The sequence below is a fragment of the Panthera leo genome, chromosome D2 (genome assembly GCF_018350215.1).
Source record: "Panthera leo isolate Ple1 chromosome D2, P.leo_Ple1_pat1.1, whole genome shotgun sequence".
Classification (NCBI taxonomy): Eukaryota; Metazoa; Chordata; class Mammalia; order Carnivora; family Felidae; genus Panthera; species Panthera leo.
In genome coordinates, this window is record NC_056689.1 from 54,720,822 (window position 1) to 54,733,624 (window position 12,803).

The following is a 12,803-nucleotide window of genomic DNA, read 5'->3' on the forward strand; positions in this document are numbered from 1 at the left end:
GGACACTCAACCGACTGAGCCACCCAGACGCCCCCACCTGAGTCTTTAAAGCAAACATTGATAGAACTGATGGGAGGAAGAGACAGCAATATTATAATTGTAGGAGAGTGCATGAGCGGGGGAGAGGGGCAGAGGGAGAGAGAGAATCTCAAGCAGGCTCCATGCTCAGCATGGAGTCCTATGTGGGGCTTGGTCCCACGACCCTGGGATCATGACCTGAGCCAAAATCAAGAGTTAGACGCTCAACTGACTGGGCCACCCAGGCGCCCCAGTGCCTCACTTTCAATAACAGATAGAACAATAGCAACTTGAACCACTCCATAGACCAATAGACCTAACAGGCCAATACAAAACATTCCACGCAAGGGCAGCAGAATATATATTCTTCTCAAGTGCACATGGAACATTCTCTAAGATAGATCACATCTTAAGTCACAAAATAAATCTCAATGAATTTAAGAAGACTGATATTATACCAGGTATCTTTTCTTTCTTTCTTTTTTCTTTTTATAAAGTTTATTTATTTTTGAGAGACAGAGAGCACAAGCAGGGAAGGGGCAGAGAGAGACACACAGAATCTGAAACAGGCTCCAGGCTCTGCGCTCTGAGCACAGAGCCTGATGCAGGGCTCAAACCCACGAACTGCGAGATCATGACCTGAGCCAAAGTCAGATGCTTAACCAACTGAGCCGCCCAGGTGCCCCACCAGGTATAAAATTCCCCACAATGGAATAAAACTATAAATCGATGGCATAAGGACACTGGAAAATTCACAAGTATGTGGAAATTAAATAACACACTTTTGAACAACCAACATCCTCAACAAAATACTAGTAGACTGAATTCAACAGTACATGAAAGGCTCATATACCATGACTAAGTGGGATTTATCCCTGGGATGCAATGATGGTTCCACATACAAAAATCAACTGGTGTGATATACCATATTAACAGAATGAAGGATGAAAACCCACATGATCAGCTCAATAGATACAGAAACAGTGCAGAGCCTGCTAGAACTCACAAATGGTGAGAGCTGAGCTGAAACCAACTGACTAAGTGCCCCAATACACAGTTTTTTAAAGATGGGATTTTTAAAACCTGTTCCTTTCTCTTCTCTTCTCCTCCCTCAACTTTCTTTCTCCCTGACTCTTCCATTAAAATTATAGAGAAAATTAGTTACCCGGTAGCTCAGAAATGCACATCAGCAACAAAGCAGCAGCAACAAAATGATACCTCTTTCAGCAAGGAAGCAGCTTTGGGGGCAGGAATATCACCTGGTTCGTTAGTTTACTCGACAGAGATTTCCAGGCACCTTCACTACGGGTTCAGCCTTCTGGAGAGTGAGTCAGTGTCCCCCTGTGTTGGACACAGTGCAAAACTGCATTTTCTGTTGCAGGCATTTTCAGCTTATTACTATGTGATGGAGTTTTTAAACTTTACATCAGAGGAAACCCCTACTCAGGAAAAGGTGATCGACAGTATGGAAAAGTTCTGCTCTCAGCCTTGGAAAGAGGTAAGTGACTAGAAATAGCAGCTTTCAGTATTGCCCCATGCCCTTGACGTCACAGAGGATGTAAGTCTGTTCTTTAAGTCCTGCTAACCCGACCAAGATCCAGCAAACATGTTAGAAAGGCCCAGAGGGTGCTCTTAGGTAGGAGTGAGTGCATCAGCCATTTCTTGATAACTGGACACACAATGGCTTAAACAAACATGGTCTTACTTTTCTCACCTAATACCAAGTCTGGCAGTTGGCAGCTGCCGGTATGGGGTCAGCAGTTGACTCTATCTAAGCCATTACTTCTTCAATTCTGGTTTTGGTTTGGTTTGGTTTGGTTTTAGTTTATTTATTTATTTTGAGAGAGAGAGCATGAGCAGGAGAGAGGCAGAGAGAAGGAGAGAGAGAGAACCCCAAGCAGGCTCCACACTGCCAGGACAGAGCCCGAAGTGGGGCTCAAACCCACGAACCATGAGATCATGACCTGAGACAAGATCAAGAGTAGGATGCTGAACCGATGAGCCACCCAGGCGCCCCTTCAATTCTCTTGTTATGCCTATCTTCTCATGGACACAAGTTGTGGCTTCAGAGATCACAGTTACGTTCAAGGTCAGAAGGGTAGAGCCAGATACATCTGTTCCATTTTTCAAGAAACTATAAGCTATCCTAGAAGCTTCTGAGCAGTCTTTCTCTTACTTTTTAGCCAGGACTGGCTGGGAAAGCAGGGTGCAGGATATTAGGACGGGCTTAGAGCTTTAGATCCAGTGTGAGGTACTCCCTGGACTGGGCATGTTGTCGCACATTCCCCTTCCCAGCCCCCAATCAGAGTTGTATGAGCAAGGAAGACAGGCAATTCACAGAATCTGCTATAAATGCCGTTGTGTTAAGACCCTTTCTCTACTGCCCAGGTCCAAGATATCTCCTACTTATTCATAAATTTGAAGCACAAGTTTTTTCTTGTCTGAAGCACTGAGTCATTCAAAATCTAGTACTTCTTTTTTTTTTTTTAATGTTTATTTATTTTTGAGACAAAGAGAGAGCATGAACCGGGGAGGGTCAGAGAGAGAGAGGGAGACACAGAATCTGAAGCAGGCTCCAGGCTCTGAGCTGTCAGCACAGAGACCGATGCGGGGCTTGAACTCACGGACCGTGAGATCATGACCTGAGCCGAAGTCGGACGCTTAACTGACTGAGCCACCCAGGCGCCCCCAAAATCTAGTACTTCTTGATGAAAGTTTCCAGGGAGGAGAGAGCTATGGGGTCTACTCTAATCAAAAAAGATCATCTAGGGGTAGGTCAAAATAACAGCTGTTTTAAGTTGACAGGGTTGCAAATGTGAATGGTGCTTTCATTCTGAAGAGGTGTAATTAATTAAAAATGGGTGCTCTTCTCCTTGGCACTGACCAGAAAAGGAAGGAAGATTGTGCAAGAGGCTCGGACTTCTCCCTCATATTCTGTCTGAGTTAGAACAGGAAGGAAGGGTATTCAGAGCTTTCTGAAAGAGCCCCTCAAAATACCTCAGCACTTTACAGCTAACAAAACACTCAGGGGAGCACGTATTACTATCTCATAGAACCCAGTGGAGGAAAAGCTTCCATAACAGACCCTAAACTGTGAGCCCCTGCATCCGCTAAAGGAGTGCAGCCCCCTCCTAAGGCCCTCTGGAGAGGCCAGCGCTCAGGCCTGGCTGGGCTGGGCCTTTCTCAATTGCTCAGCTCCGATGGTGTAAAGAGGGCCATGGAGAGGTGTCTGTTGTACATGTGTGATATTTCCTTCACTTCACTTCCAGCTGAAGACATATTTTGGTGATGTGAAGGAGAAGTACCTGAGTGAATATTGCTTTTCTGGAGCCTATATCCTCTCTCTCCTTCTGAATGGCTATCATTTCACAGCTGATTCCTGGAAGAATATTCATTTCATGGGCAAGGTAATTTGGGTACTTGCTGGGTTGTGGGCTGATTGGGTGACTGAGGCAGCTTTGGGCTTGAAAGAGGTAGGAGTCAGCCTGTTAAGTTTGGCCTGGTGTCCTGTTCTACCATTCACCTGTAACCCAAGCTGACGTTTTGTGTCAGGCCCTCCTATGTTGACCGGCCAGTTGAGGATAACCTATCTAAGGAGCACTACCTGTATTCTGGGCCTCTCCTTTCTGCTCATACAACAGTGACTAATTCCTTATAAAACAAACAGTGAGATATTAAAGTAATGTAACAGAATTTCAGTAGCCTCATTGATTCTGTTTGCTGACCTCAACATCCATCCCAAAGGCCATCATCCCAAATGATTATCCCAAATCATCCCAAATGATTATCATGGCTTCTCATCAGGGCTCATCAAGATTGACTAAATTGAAAGCTTAGTGTAAAGAAGGAGATGAGTGACTGTGAATGGGGGTCTTTGCTTAGAAGTCAGGTTAGCGTCAGCCTTACAGAAGCAGCCTCACGGCTGTGCTTTACCAGAGCGCCACCTGCAGGTATCCAGGCATAGAGAAACATTTACACTGATGGGCAACTCTCTACCTTTTCGACCCATACCCACTAATGGCAAAACACAAGACTCCCTTTATTAAATATGGTGACTTCAAGCAAAGCAAAGCATTGAAGCGCAGGGCTGTAGCAGCCTTAAGAATACTGTTTTCACTATTCTTTTGTCAATGTTGACCTTGCTAATTCAAATGCAAATCTTTTCCTTGTTTTAATATCCTGGTCTTTCATTTTGTCACAATTTATTTTGTCTCTCTGAAGGATGTGTTTATGTCAAATTTATGAGTGATTTCTATTCTTTGAACTTCGGTGAATGGGCTAATATGTCTAAACCCCAGGTGGTAACTTCTCTAACTCTGAGCCTTCCTTGACCCTGCTCCCACCCCTCCGCCCCCATAAAGGGAAGTCAGATAAGGTTCCTGTCCCCCACCAAGAGAAGTGGACCTTTTACAAATTATTCTCAGCACTGGTAAAGGTTTGGGGAGAGGATCATTTCCACATGGAAATTGGTTGGAATGTGAATTGGCACAACCTTTCGGGAGACTGTTTTGGCAATATGTGCTAAGAGCCTTAAAATACACACATCATTTTATCCAATTACTCCATTTCTAGGATTTATAAATAATTGGATAAAGTGAGTAAAATTAAACATATAAGGCGGTTCATGCCAGTGATGATGCCTTGAGACATGAGCTATACAGTTTAATTACATGTTCTGTATGAAAAAAACATGCACAGAGAAGACTTGGGAGGCCGCAGCACAAAAAGGTAATAGGAGCAACTTCTGAGTGATCAAATATAGGAAGTTTTAATTTTCCTTTTTAGGATTTTCTGTACAACCTCATTTTCCCACCATGACCATGCACAACTCATGTAATAAAAACATTTTCAAAATTATTTATTATTCATAGACTATCTGTATTCCAGTATGTTTTGAGGTGACTGGAAAATATCCAAGATGGCAGGCCCAGGGCGTGTTTTTATCTTTAATAAGAATCCTTTCTCATGCATATGTACAGTCTTCCAACTTCCACAAAGTAACACAGACTTGCTGGGATTATTCCCCAGTCTTTCCTCTTTGAATCATAAAGATGTCCTGGTTACATATGGATGAAGTTCCTGGGCCTGACATAGATGGTAAAGACCAGAAACAGTCTTTATTCTCTTATCTTTTGACCAGAGAACTTTGTAAGTTCTTCTTGGCAGAAGCAGGAGAATTGAGCAGTTATTCACCAAATTCCCTTCTGAATTTCAGGAATATAACAGTGAGGCTCCCCAACTCACCTTAATCACATGCTCTGGCTCCATTTTCCCCACAACCATATTCCCAACTTAGAATGTAAACACGATCCATTAAGAGAACTGGACACGGCCCTCTCCACCTGCTGTTGCTCAGTGTTATGGATGGGATTGTGTGAAAGCTCATCTAACCCTCTGGCCAAAAACAACAGCCTTTCCCCCACTTTGCAGATCCACAGCAGCAGTGTCGGTTGGACTCTGGGCTACATGCTGAACCTGACCAACATGATCCCCGCTGAGGAGCCGCTGTCCACACCTCTCTCCCACTCCACATATGTCTTCCTCATGGTCCTCTTCTCCCTGATCCTGGTTGCAGTGGCCATCATAGGCTTGTTTATCTTTCACAAGCCTTCGTATTTCTGGAAAGACATGGTATAGCAGGAGCAGCTGAAATCTGCTGGCTGGAGAAAAAAACTTGCCCAGGGAGCATTTTCCTCCACAGTGGTGTACAAAGTCATCCCTCCTTGCTCACCAAGGCCAGTCTTGACCAGCACGGAGCTTCCCTGGCTTTTGCTGCAGCCTTTCCATGGGAGGTATTCACCACCACCTGCCTCAAGGACTACCCTGCAGACGTCGTCTCTTTTGTGAGTCCTTCCCATCTCCCCTTTTCTCTTTTGTACTCTGTGCTTGTGTAGGTCTGGAAGACCTGCTGCCTTTCATGATCTTAGCTCTATAAAAGAACAATCCTGACTTTGTCCTGAAGAACTGAGGGTCCTGCATCCTGCTCTGGGAAGCTGCGCTGGCTAAAAGAAGAATCTCAGGAACCAGTTCAGCTGTACTCACAAAGACCCTTTCTTTCTCCTGTTGCCCATTTATTAAGAACGCCATACAATGCCTCTGGAGAGGGCAAACACACATCTCATTCCCAGCCTGCTGTTTGCACAGGAGAATTTTCTAGACGAGACAAATATGTGCTAGAGCCAAAGAGTCTCGCAAGGGAATTTATGTGCTTGTGTAATTAATACAATACTTGAGCCAATCCAAAACAGGGATGTGGATGAGTTACATGTTCCTCGGTGATGCCAAAATGCTACAGAACAGGACCCCCAGACCAGAGATTTTTTTTTAAAAGCTGATGTGACATATAAGCATTCAGATATAAGGGCATACTACATGGTAGGTAAACATGTCAGGAAGAAAAATACAATTACAATGAAGAATTTGGAAAATGCAGCCTTCAGTGTATCTATTGGGCTTTTATTTTTATTGTAATAAAAATACATATAACATGGAGTTCACCATTTTAATGTGTACAATTCAATTGCATTTAGCATATTCACAGTGTTGTGCAACCATCACCACTATCTAATTCCAGAATATTTTGCCCACCCAGAAATTAGCTGGAGACAAGACCACCCCTGGGTGGGTTCAAACCATCAACTTCTAGTTAATAGCCAAATATGCTAATCAATTGCACCACAAGATGCCCACTGAGTTTTAAAGCCACTCCAGGCCTTACTGTCACAGGGTTTAATTTAGTGAGAGCTACAGCATGCCTTTTCACTGCCATGGCATTTACTCATCAAAGTGTGCCAGGAACCAGGTCTGAAAGTGTTGTTGCCACTCCTGTCACACAAGAATGGGATCTCTTTACTTATTCCATGGGCTATTTTGTGGGAGAAGCAGCAGCTATGGACCTTGTCACATAAACGTGAAGAGACCCTGTACCTTCTTCCTTTAATGACTGCTATAAGAGTTACCTGTTGAGTAGCGTGGAGTGGTGATGTGTTACTCTGACGTTGTCCCAAGCTCCCATCTCTGGATCTGGGGACGACTGTTGAGCTGATGCAGGGAGGAGGTGGGGTGGGGGAGGAAAAGCTTTCCCACAAACTGGAAGCCAAATGCCCTTATATGTCTTGGATAACTAAGTCATTTTTTTTTACAACATCCAGGTGAATACAAGCTTAATAAAACTGAGAACAGGAACTTTCTCTTTTCTGCTACTCACAGTTGAACTTGTTGTACTTTGATTAGGAATAAGAAGCCAAGTTTGGGCACGTTTAAACTCTTTTTATTAGAAGTGGCTCTGTTGTCACAGCTAGTATTTATGGAGCATTTGTTGTGTCCCCATGTTCTGTGCTTCCATGCATTACGTCCATTCTCTCATTCAATCCCTACAACAATCTGAAGAGAGCCACTACCACTCCCATTTCACAGAAGCAGACTGAGGCTCAGAGAGGGTAAGTCACTTGCCCAAGTGGCTGACCTAAGGCCTGCAATGCACTTAGCCATTATTTTCTCTCCCAGATATACTAGACTGTCTCTTTATAACTTCTAAGCACACACTTAACTCTGTATGAATACAGGGATCACAGGCATGGTAGAAAGGGAAGTAGACATATGATCTCTTCCCTGATGGACCTGTGATTTAATATTGCTTTAAGTCCACAAAGTCTGTCATGGCAACACCGATACTTTGTTCACGTACTTTGCACGGTGATATATGTGGCATACGATGCTAATCAAGGATTCCCCATATTCCTGGCTTCTTAATTATAGTGCTTGCTCACTGCATAGCAGTTCTGCATCAAATAAATAATAGTTGATGATACTGATGAAAATAAAAAGTCATATAACTAGAGCCAACAGCAGCTCCTTTCTTCCTTATGTCTACATACACAAAGCCCTGTGACGCACATTCTCTATTCTGATTCTTAAAAAACCCCATGAGGGCATAAGTACTATTTCTATTTTATAAATGAGGGTCACACAGACGAGTAGATGGTAGAGTGGATATTCAAATTCATGTATTCTGCCCCAAGTTTATTGCTCTGTCTTTTCTATAAACACCGTCCCTTGGCAAATTGGAATTATAATCCACAATTTTCCTTCAATAAACATGGAAATCTTTTCTTATTCCATTTCTGTCTTGCGGCCTGGGTCCAAAACAAGTGCATTAAGGTATTCGGGAGCCAAATTCCACTTGTTTTAAGTCTCAAGTCATGGAGATGATCAGCAGGCACAACCTAATCTCATTTCTGTTGGAGGGAAAGATGGTTTTGTGGCAGATTCAGGAATCTGCTTTGGGCCATTCTGTATGAGAAAGGCTAAATAAAATGGGTCACTGTCAACTGATTTTAATACTGAATTGGCCACTGGTTATAAATGATTACCATTCCTTCCTGGCCCTTCACCTAAACTTAGCTCTGCCATTCCTTTAGAAGGTGGGAAACTTTTTTCTGTGGACCACATCAGAAATGGTTACTTCTGTAGACAAAAGAATGAAGTGTGTGTGTGTGTGTGTGTGTGTGTGTGTGTGAGAGAGAGAGAGAGAGAGAGAGAGAGAGAGAGAGAGAAAGTTTTCTCCTTATCCAATTCTTTAATAAGAAATATAAAATGCAATATAAATAAAAGTGTTTAAAAGTATACTTCATTTTAATGTTGTATCAGTCAAAATCTCTGCAAGTAAGAGATGGTGCAAAGTAGGGAACTAAGAAGAGTTTAAGAAATTGACTGTATCCAAGGTATTATCATTTCAACGTGTAGTTAATATAAAAATCACTAACATTTGTTTTTTCACATTAAGTTTTGAAGCCCGCTGTTGTGCACTGCAGTTACAGCACATCTGAATGAGGACCAGCTATGTTTCAAGTGATCAACAGCCACGTATGACTAGTCACTACTCCACTGGACAGCACATGTCTAAAAATATGTTCAAGGCTTAAAAAGACAGGCAAGAATCCTTTGTCTTTCTACTGAGGGGGGATTAAAAGAAACAGCTATAGACACTGTAGCATCTTGCTATTATTTATTATATATGAAGTTAAAACATTATTCTTAAACATCATTCTTCTTTAAGATCTCAGCTCAGAATTTCACTTTATTCCTCAGGTCTTGCTGCCTTTTTTTGTGAAGGCAGAGATGCCTGTTGTTCAGGCCAAGATGCCTGATGAAAGACCTTCGGGAAGTTTAATCTGGATTCAAAGATGACACAAGATAGTTTTGATGATTATATCCTATAATCAAATTGTAAATCTGAATATTAAAGGTTAGTTTCTTAATAGCTCACAAAGGTTACCACATTATTATATTAAAATTACTGTTAAAATATATTCTTATTTATCATCAGCTTTAAAGATGAGCTGAATTTCACCCAGATTGGTCTGGTCTCTCTCTGATTCAGGTTCTAATAATCATTATCTTGTTAAAACAGGACAGTTGCTTATAGTTAGTTGTGCTCGCTAACCATGATTCTTTTCAGTTTGTGTGAGTTTTATCTTTTAAACTTATAACAACCTTAAAGTTTGCATGGCTTACGACAGTAAGCCCATGTCCATGATTCTGCATGTCCATGGGTTGATTTTCATGTCCTTGGGTCTGCATATCAGCTGGGCAGCTCTCCTCCAGGCAGCTGGTCTGGTTCAGGCCTGCTCCAATGTATCTTGCATTCTCCTACGAGAAATGAATGGCAGGGACACAAGAGAGTAAGAGGAAACATGGGAGGCCTCTTATATAGCCTTGGCCAGGACAGGCCCCTGTCCCTTCTATTCACATTCTATTGACCACAGTAGGTCATGTGACCAAGCCCAACATGACAAGTTGGAGAAACACTGGGAGGAATGGCTAGGTCATAAGGCAAAGGACACAGATGATGGATCCCAATACACAGAGGAGTGAAGCAGGGGGCACAATGATTGAACCCACCACAGTGTCTCCTTAAACTAAAACATGAAGTGTGTTTTCTATAAATTATAGTCTACTTATCTTGTCAAGGAATATCCTTCTTTAAAAATGTCATTACTTTCAAGTAATTGACAATCAATCTGCCACTTCTTTCCACAGCCTCAATCAGGATGCTCTAGCAGCTTGCAAATTAGCCATATATTCCCAAATGGTAGATTTCCTAAAAGAACATGTGTCTATTTTCTTCATTTTATGTGTTTAGGACAATGTATAGTTACCTACCCGAGTTTTTATTTGTACATGAACCTAATACAACTGAATATAATTGGTTTTTATCACAGGTATGATGGATTTTTTAGTAACGGGGAAAGGAGTACCTCCATGAACCTTCTCTTTAGAAAACTGGCATTTAAGACTATACATGTGACAGAAGCACTGCTATATCTTTTGCGTTTCTCTATTTAATTTTTTTAACTTTATTTATTTATTTATTTTGAGAGAAAGAGAGAGAGAGCATGGAAGGGGCAGAGAGAGGGAATCCCAAGCAGACTTCACACCATCAGCATGGACCCCAATGAGGGGCTTGAGCCCATGAGCCGTGAGATCATGAACTGAGAAACTGAGCCACCCAGGCGCCCCTTGCATTTCTCTATTCAAAATTTTTTTTAATGTTTATTTATTTTTGAAGGAGAGACAGAGGATGAGCAGGGGAAGAGGAGAGAGAGAGAGGGAGACACAGAATCCAAAGCAGGCTCCAGGCTCTGAGCTGTCAGCACAGAGCCCGACATGGAGCTTGAACTCACGAACTCACAAACCACGAGATCACGACCTGAGCCAAAGTCAGACGCTTAACTGACTGAGCCACCCAGGTGCCCCTACATTTCTCGATTTTAAATTTAAGTTGATACAGTAGTGGCATCACCCTCATCAGCACCTGAGTTGACTTTTTATTTTAATATCCCTATTGAATGTGTGTTGAAGAGCAAAGCTCACCAGAGAATATGGATCAGTCGATGACAAATGAGACACCGTCACCTAAGAAACAACATCATTCCTTATAATGAAGTTCTAAGAAGAAAGGGGAGGCAAGCCTTGAGAGCTAGGTAGGGAATGCTGTGACCTAAACCACACTGGTTCTCCTCCTAAACCTGCCCTGCCTGAATTGTATCATAATTTAAAGCCATGACTGCCTCAAGTAACCAGGATAAGAATCAACTTCATCAACAGCACCTGCACACTTTGCCATGGCAACATTTTTCATTCTGATTCCCCTTTCCAATCTTATTATCACCCCAGTAAAGACCTGATACCAGGAATGGTGGTCATGTCTCCAGCCTAGTTTTATAAAAAGCAGGTTTTGGATGCCTGGATGGCTCAGTTGGTGAAGTGTCTGACTCTTGATATCAATTCAGGTCATGATCTCGTGGTTCGTGGGATGGAACCCCATGCTAGGCTCAATGCTGACAACATGGAGCCTGCTTGGGATTTTCTCTCTCTCCCTCGGCCACTCCCCCCTTCAAAATAAATATATACATATATATTTAAAAAGGAGGTTTTATCACATTGCTTCCTAACAAAATTGCTGGTGGCTTTCCATTGCCTACAAAATAAGGTCAAACTCTCCAACAGACATTCAAGCTTTTTGATCCATGCCTATAAGCTCTTTCCAGGCTTACATCCCACTCCACCCCTCTGACATTAGCTACACTCCAAATACGGTAGACTGCCTCTTCACCCAACACTGTTCAGGTTTTTGCTCAATTTGGAACAGCTTTGCCCCACTCTACCTTCAAAGCGCAGTTCAGATGCCTTCAGTGAAGTCTTTTTCACATCTCCAAGTCAGAATAAACTTCTTCCCTGTGCTAGGGCAGCCCTTTCCCTAGGCCTGCATTAGAATACATAGACCAGGGGCGCCTGGGTGGCTCAGTCGGTTGAGCATCTGACCTCGGCTCAGGTCATGATCTCGTGGTCTGTGAGTTCAAGCCCCGAGTTGGGCTCTGTGCTGACAGCTCAGAGCCTGGAGCCTGTCTCGGATTCTGTGTCTCCCTCGCTCGCCGCCCCTCCCCCACTCGTGCTCTGTCTCTCTGTCAAAAATAAATAAACATTAAAAAAAAATAAAAAAATAAAAGAACACTTAGACCATTCTATCTGTTCTATTTGGTGTCTGAGTTAAGCTCCTCAGGGGAAGATACGTGACTTCTTTCTTTCTGAAAAGTTGGCCTCAGAGGTATTTTAGCAGGAACTAAGGTAACAGTCCTAGTTAATCTCTATCTCCACTGCCAGGAAGTCTGGTCCATACCACTATTTCTGCTTCGGTATCCATATTTTTTAATCTTTGACATGATCTACGTCTTCCTCCAGCTTTTAAGGACCAGCTCAACTCCTGATTCTATGGTGGCGCCTCCTTGGATTACCTACATTGAATTTTTCCTTCTTGGACCATGCATTTAGTTTCTGTATAGCTCACCACACAGCACCTGATTGCACATATTACTTAAGTAGAATTTTAAGGATTAGAATGCACCCTAAAAGTCATGCTTATTAAAATGTAATGTGTATGTAACTCACCTAAGAATTACTACTAATTTTTTTAAAGTTTTTATTTATTTTGAGGGAGACAGAGAGAGAGACAGAACGCGGGCATGAGCAGGAGAGGGGCAGAGAGAGAATCCCAAGCAGACTCTGGGCTGTTATCACAGAGCCTGACAACGGAGCTCCAACTTACGAACCACAAGATCACGACCTGAGCTGAAATCAAGAGTTGGCCGCTTAACAGCCTCAAGCCACCCAGATACCCCAAAATAGATATTAATTTTAATTAATCAAAAAATGATTGCATAGGTCTGCGGTGAGGCTGAGGTTCTCCATTTCCAACAAGCTGCCTGGTAATGCCACTACTTTAG

At 42.6% G+C, this 12,803-nt stretch overlaps 1 protein-coding gene across 4 annotated transcripts in view; it reads left to right on the forward strand.

The window, feature by feature from the left end:
- The window catches only part of ENTPD1 (ectonucleoside triphosphate diphosphohydrolase 1), a 91,370-nt gene extending 84,900 nt beyond the window's left edge, over positions 1 to 6,470 (forward strand). For all 4 annotated transcript variants that reach the window (XM_042907695.1, XM_042907696.1, XM_042907697.1 and 1 more), the window contains exons 8-10: positions 1,400 to 1,516; positions 3,288 to 3,425; positions 5,449 to 6,470. In XM_042907695.1, the coding sequence (XP_042763629.1) occupies positions 1,400 to 1,516; positions 3,288 to 3,425; positions 5,449 to 5,655 (462 nt within the window). In that variant the 3' untranslated portion in view covers positions 5,656 to 6,470. The remainder of the gene's footprint in view (positions 1 to 1,399; positions 1,517 to 3,287; positions 3,426 to 5,448) is intronic.
- Positions 6,471 to 12,803: the final 6,333 nt, after the last annotated feature.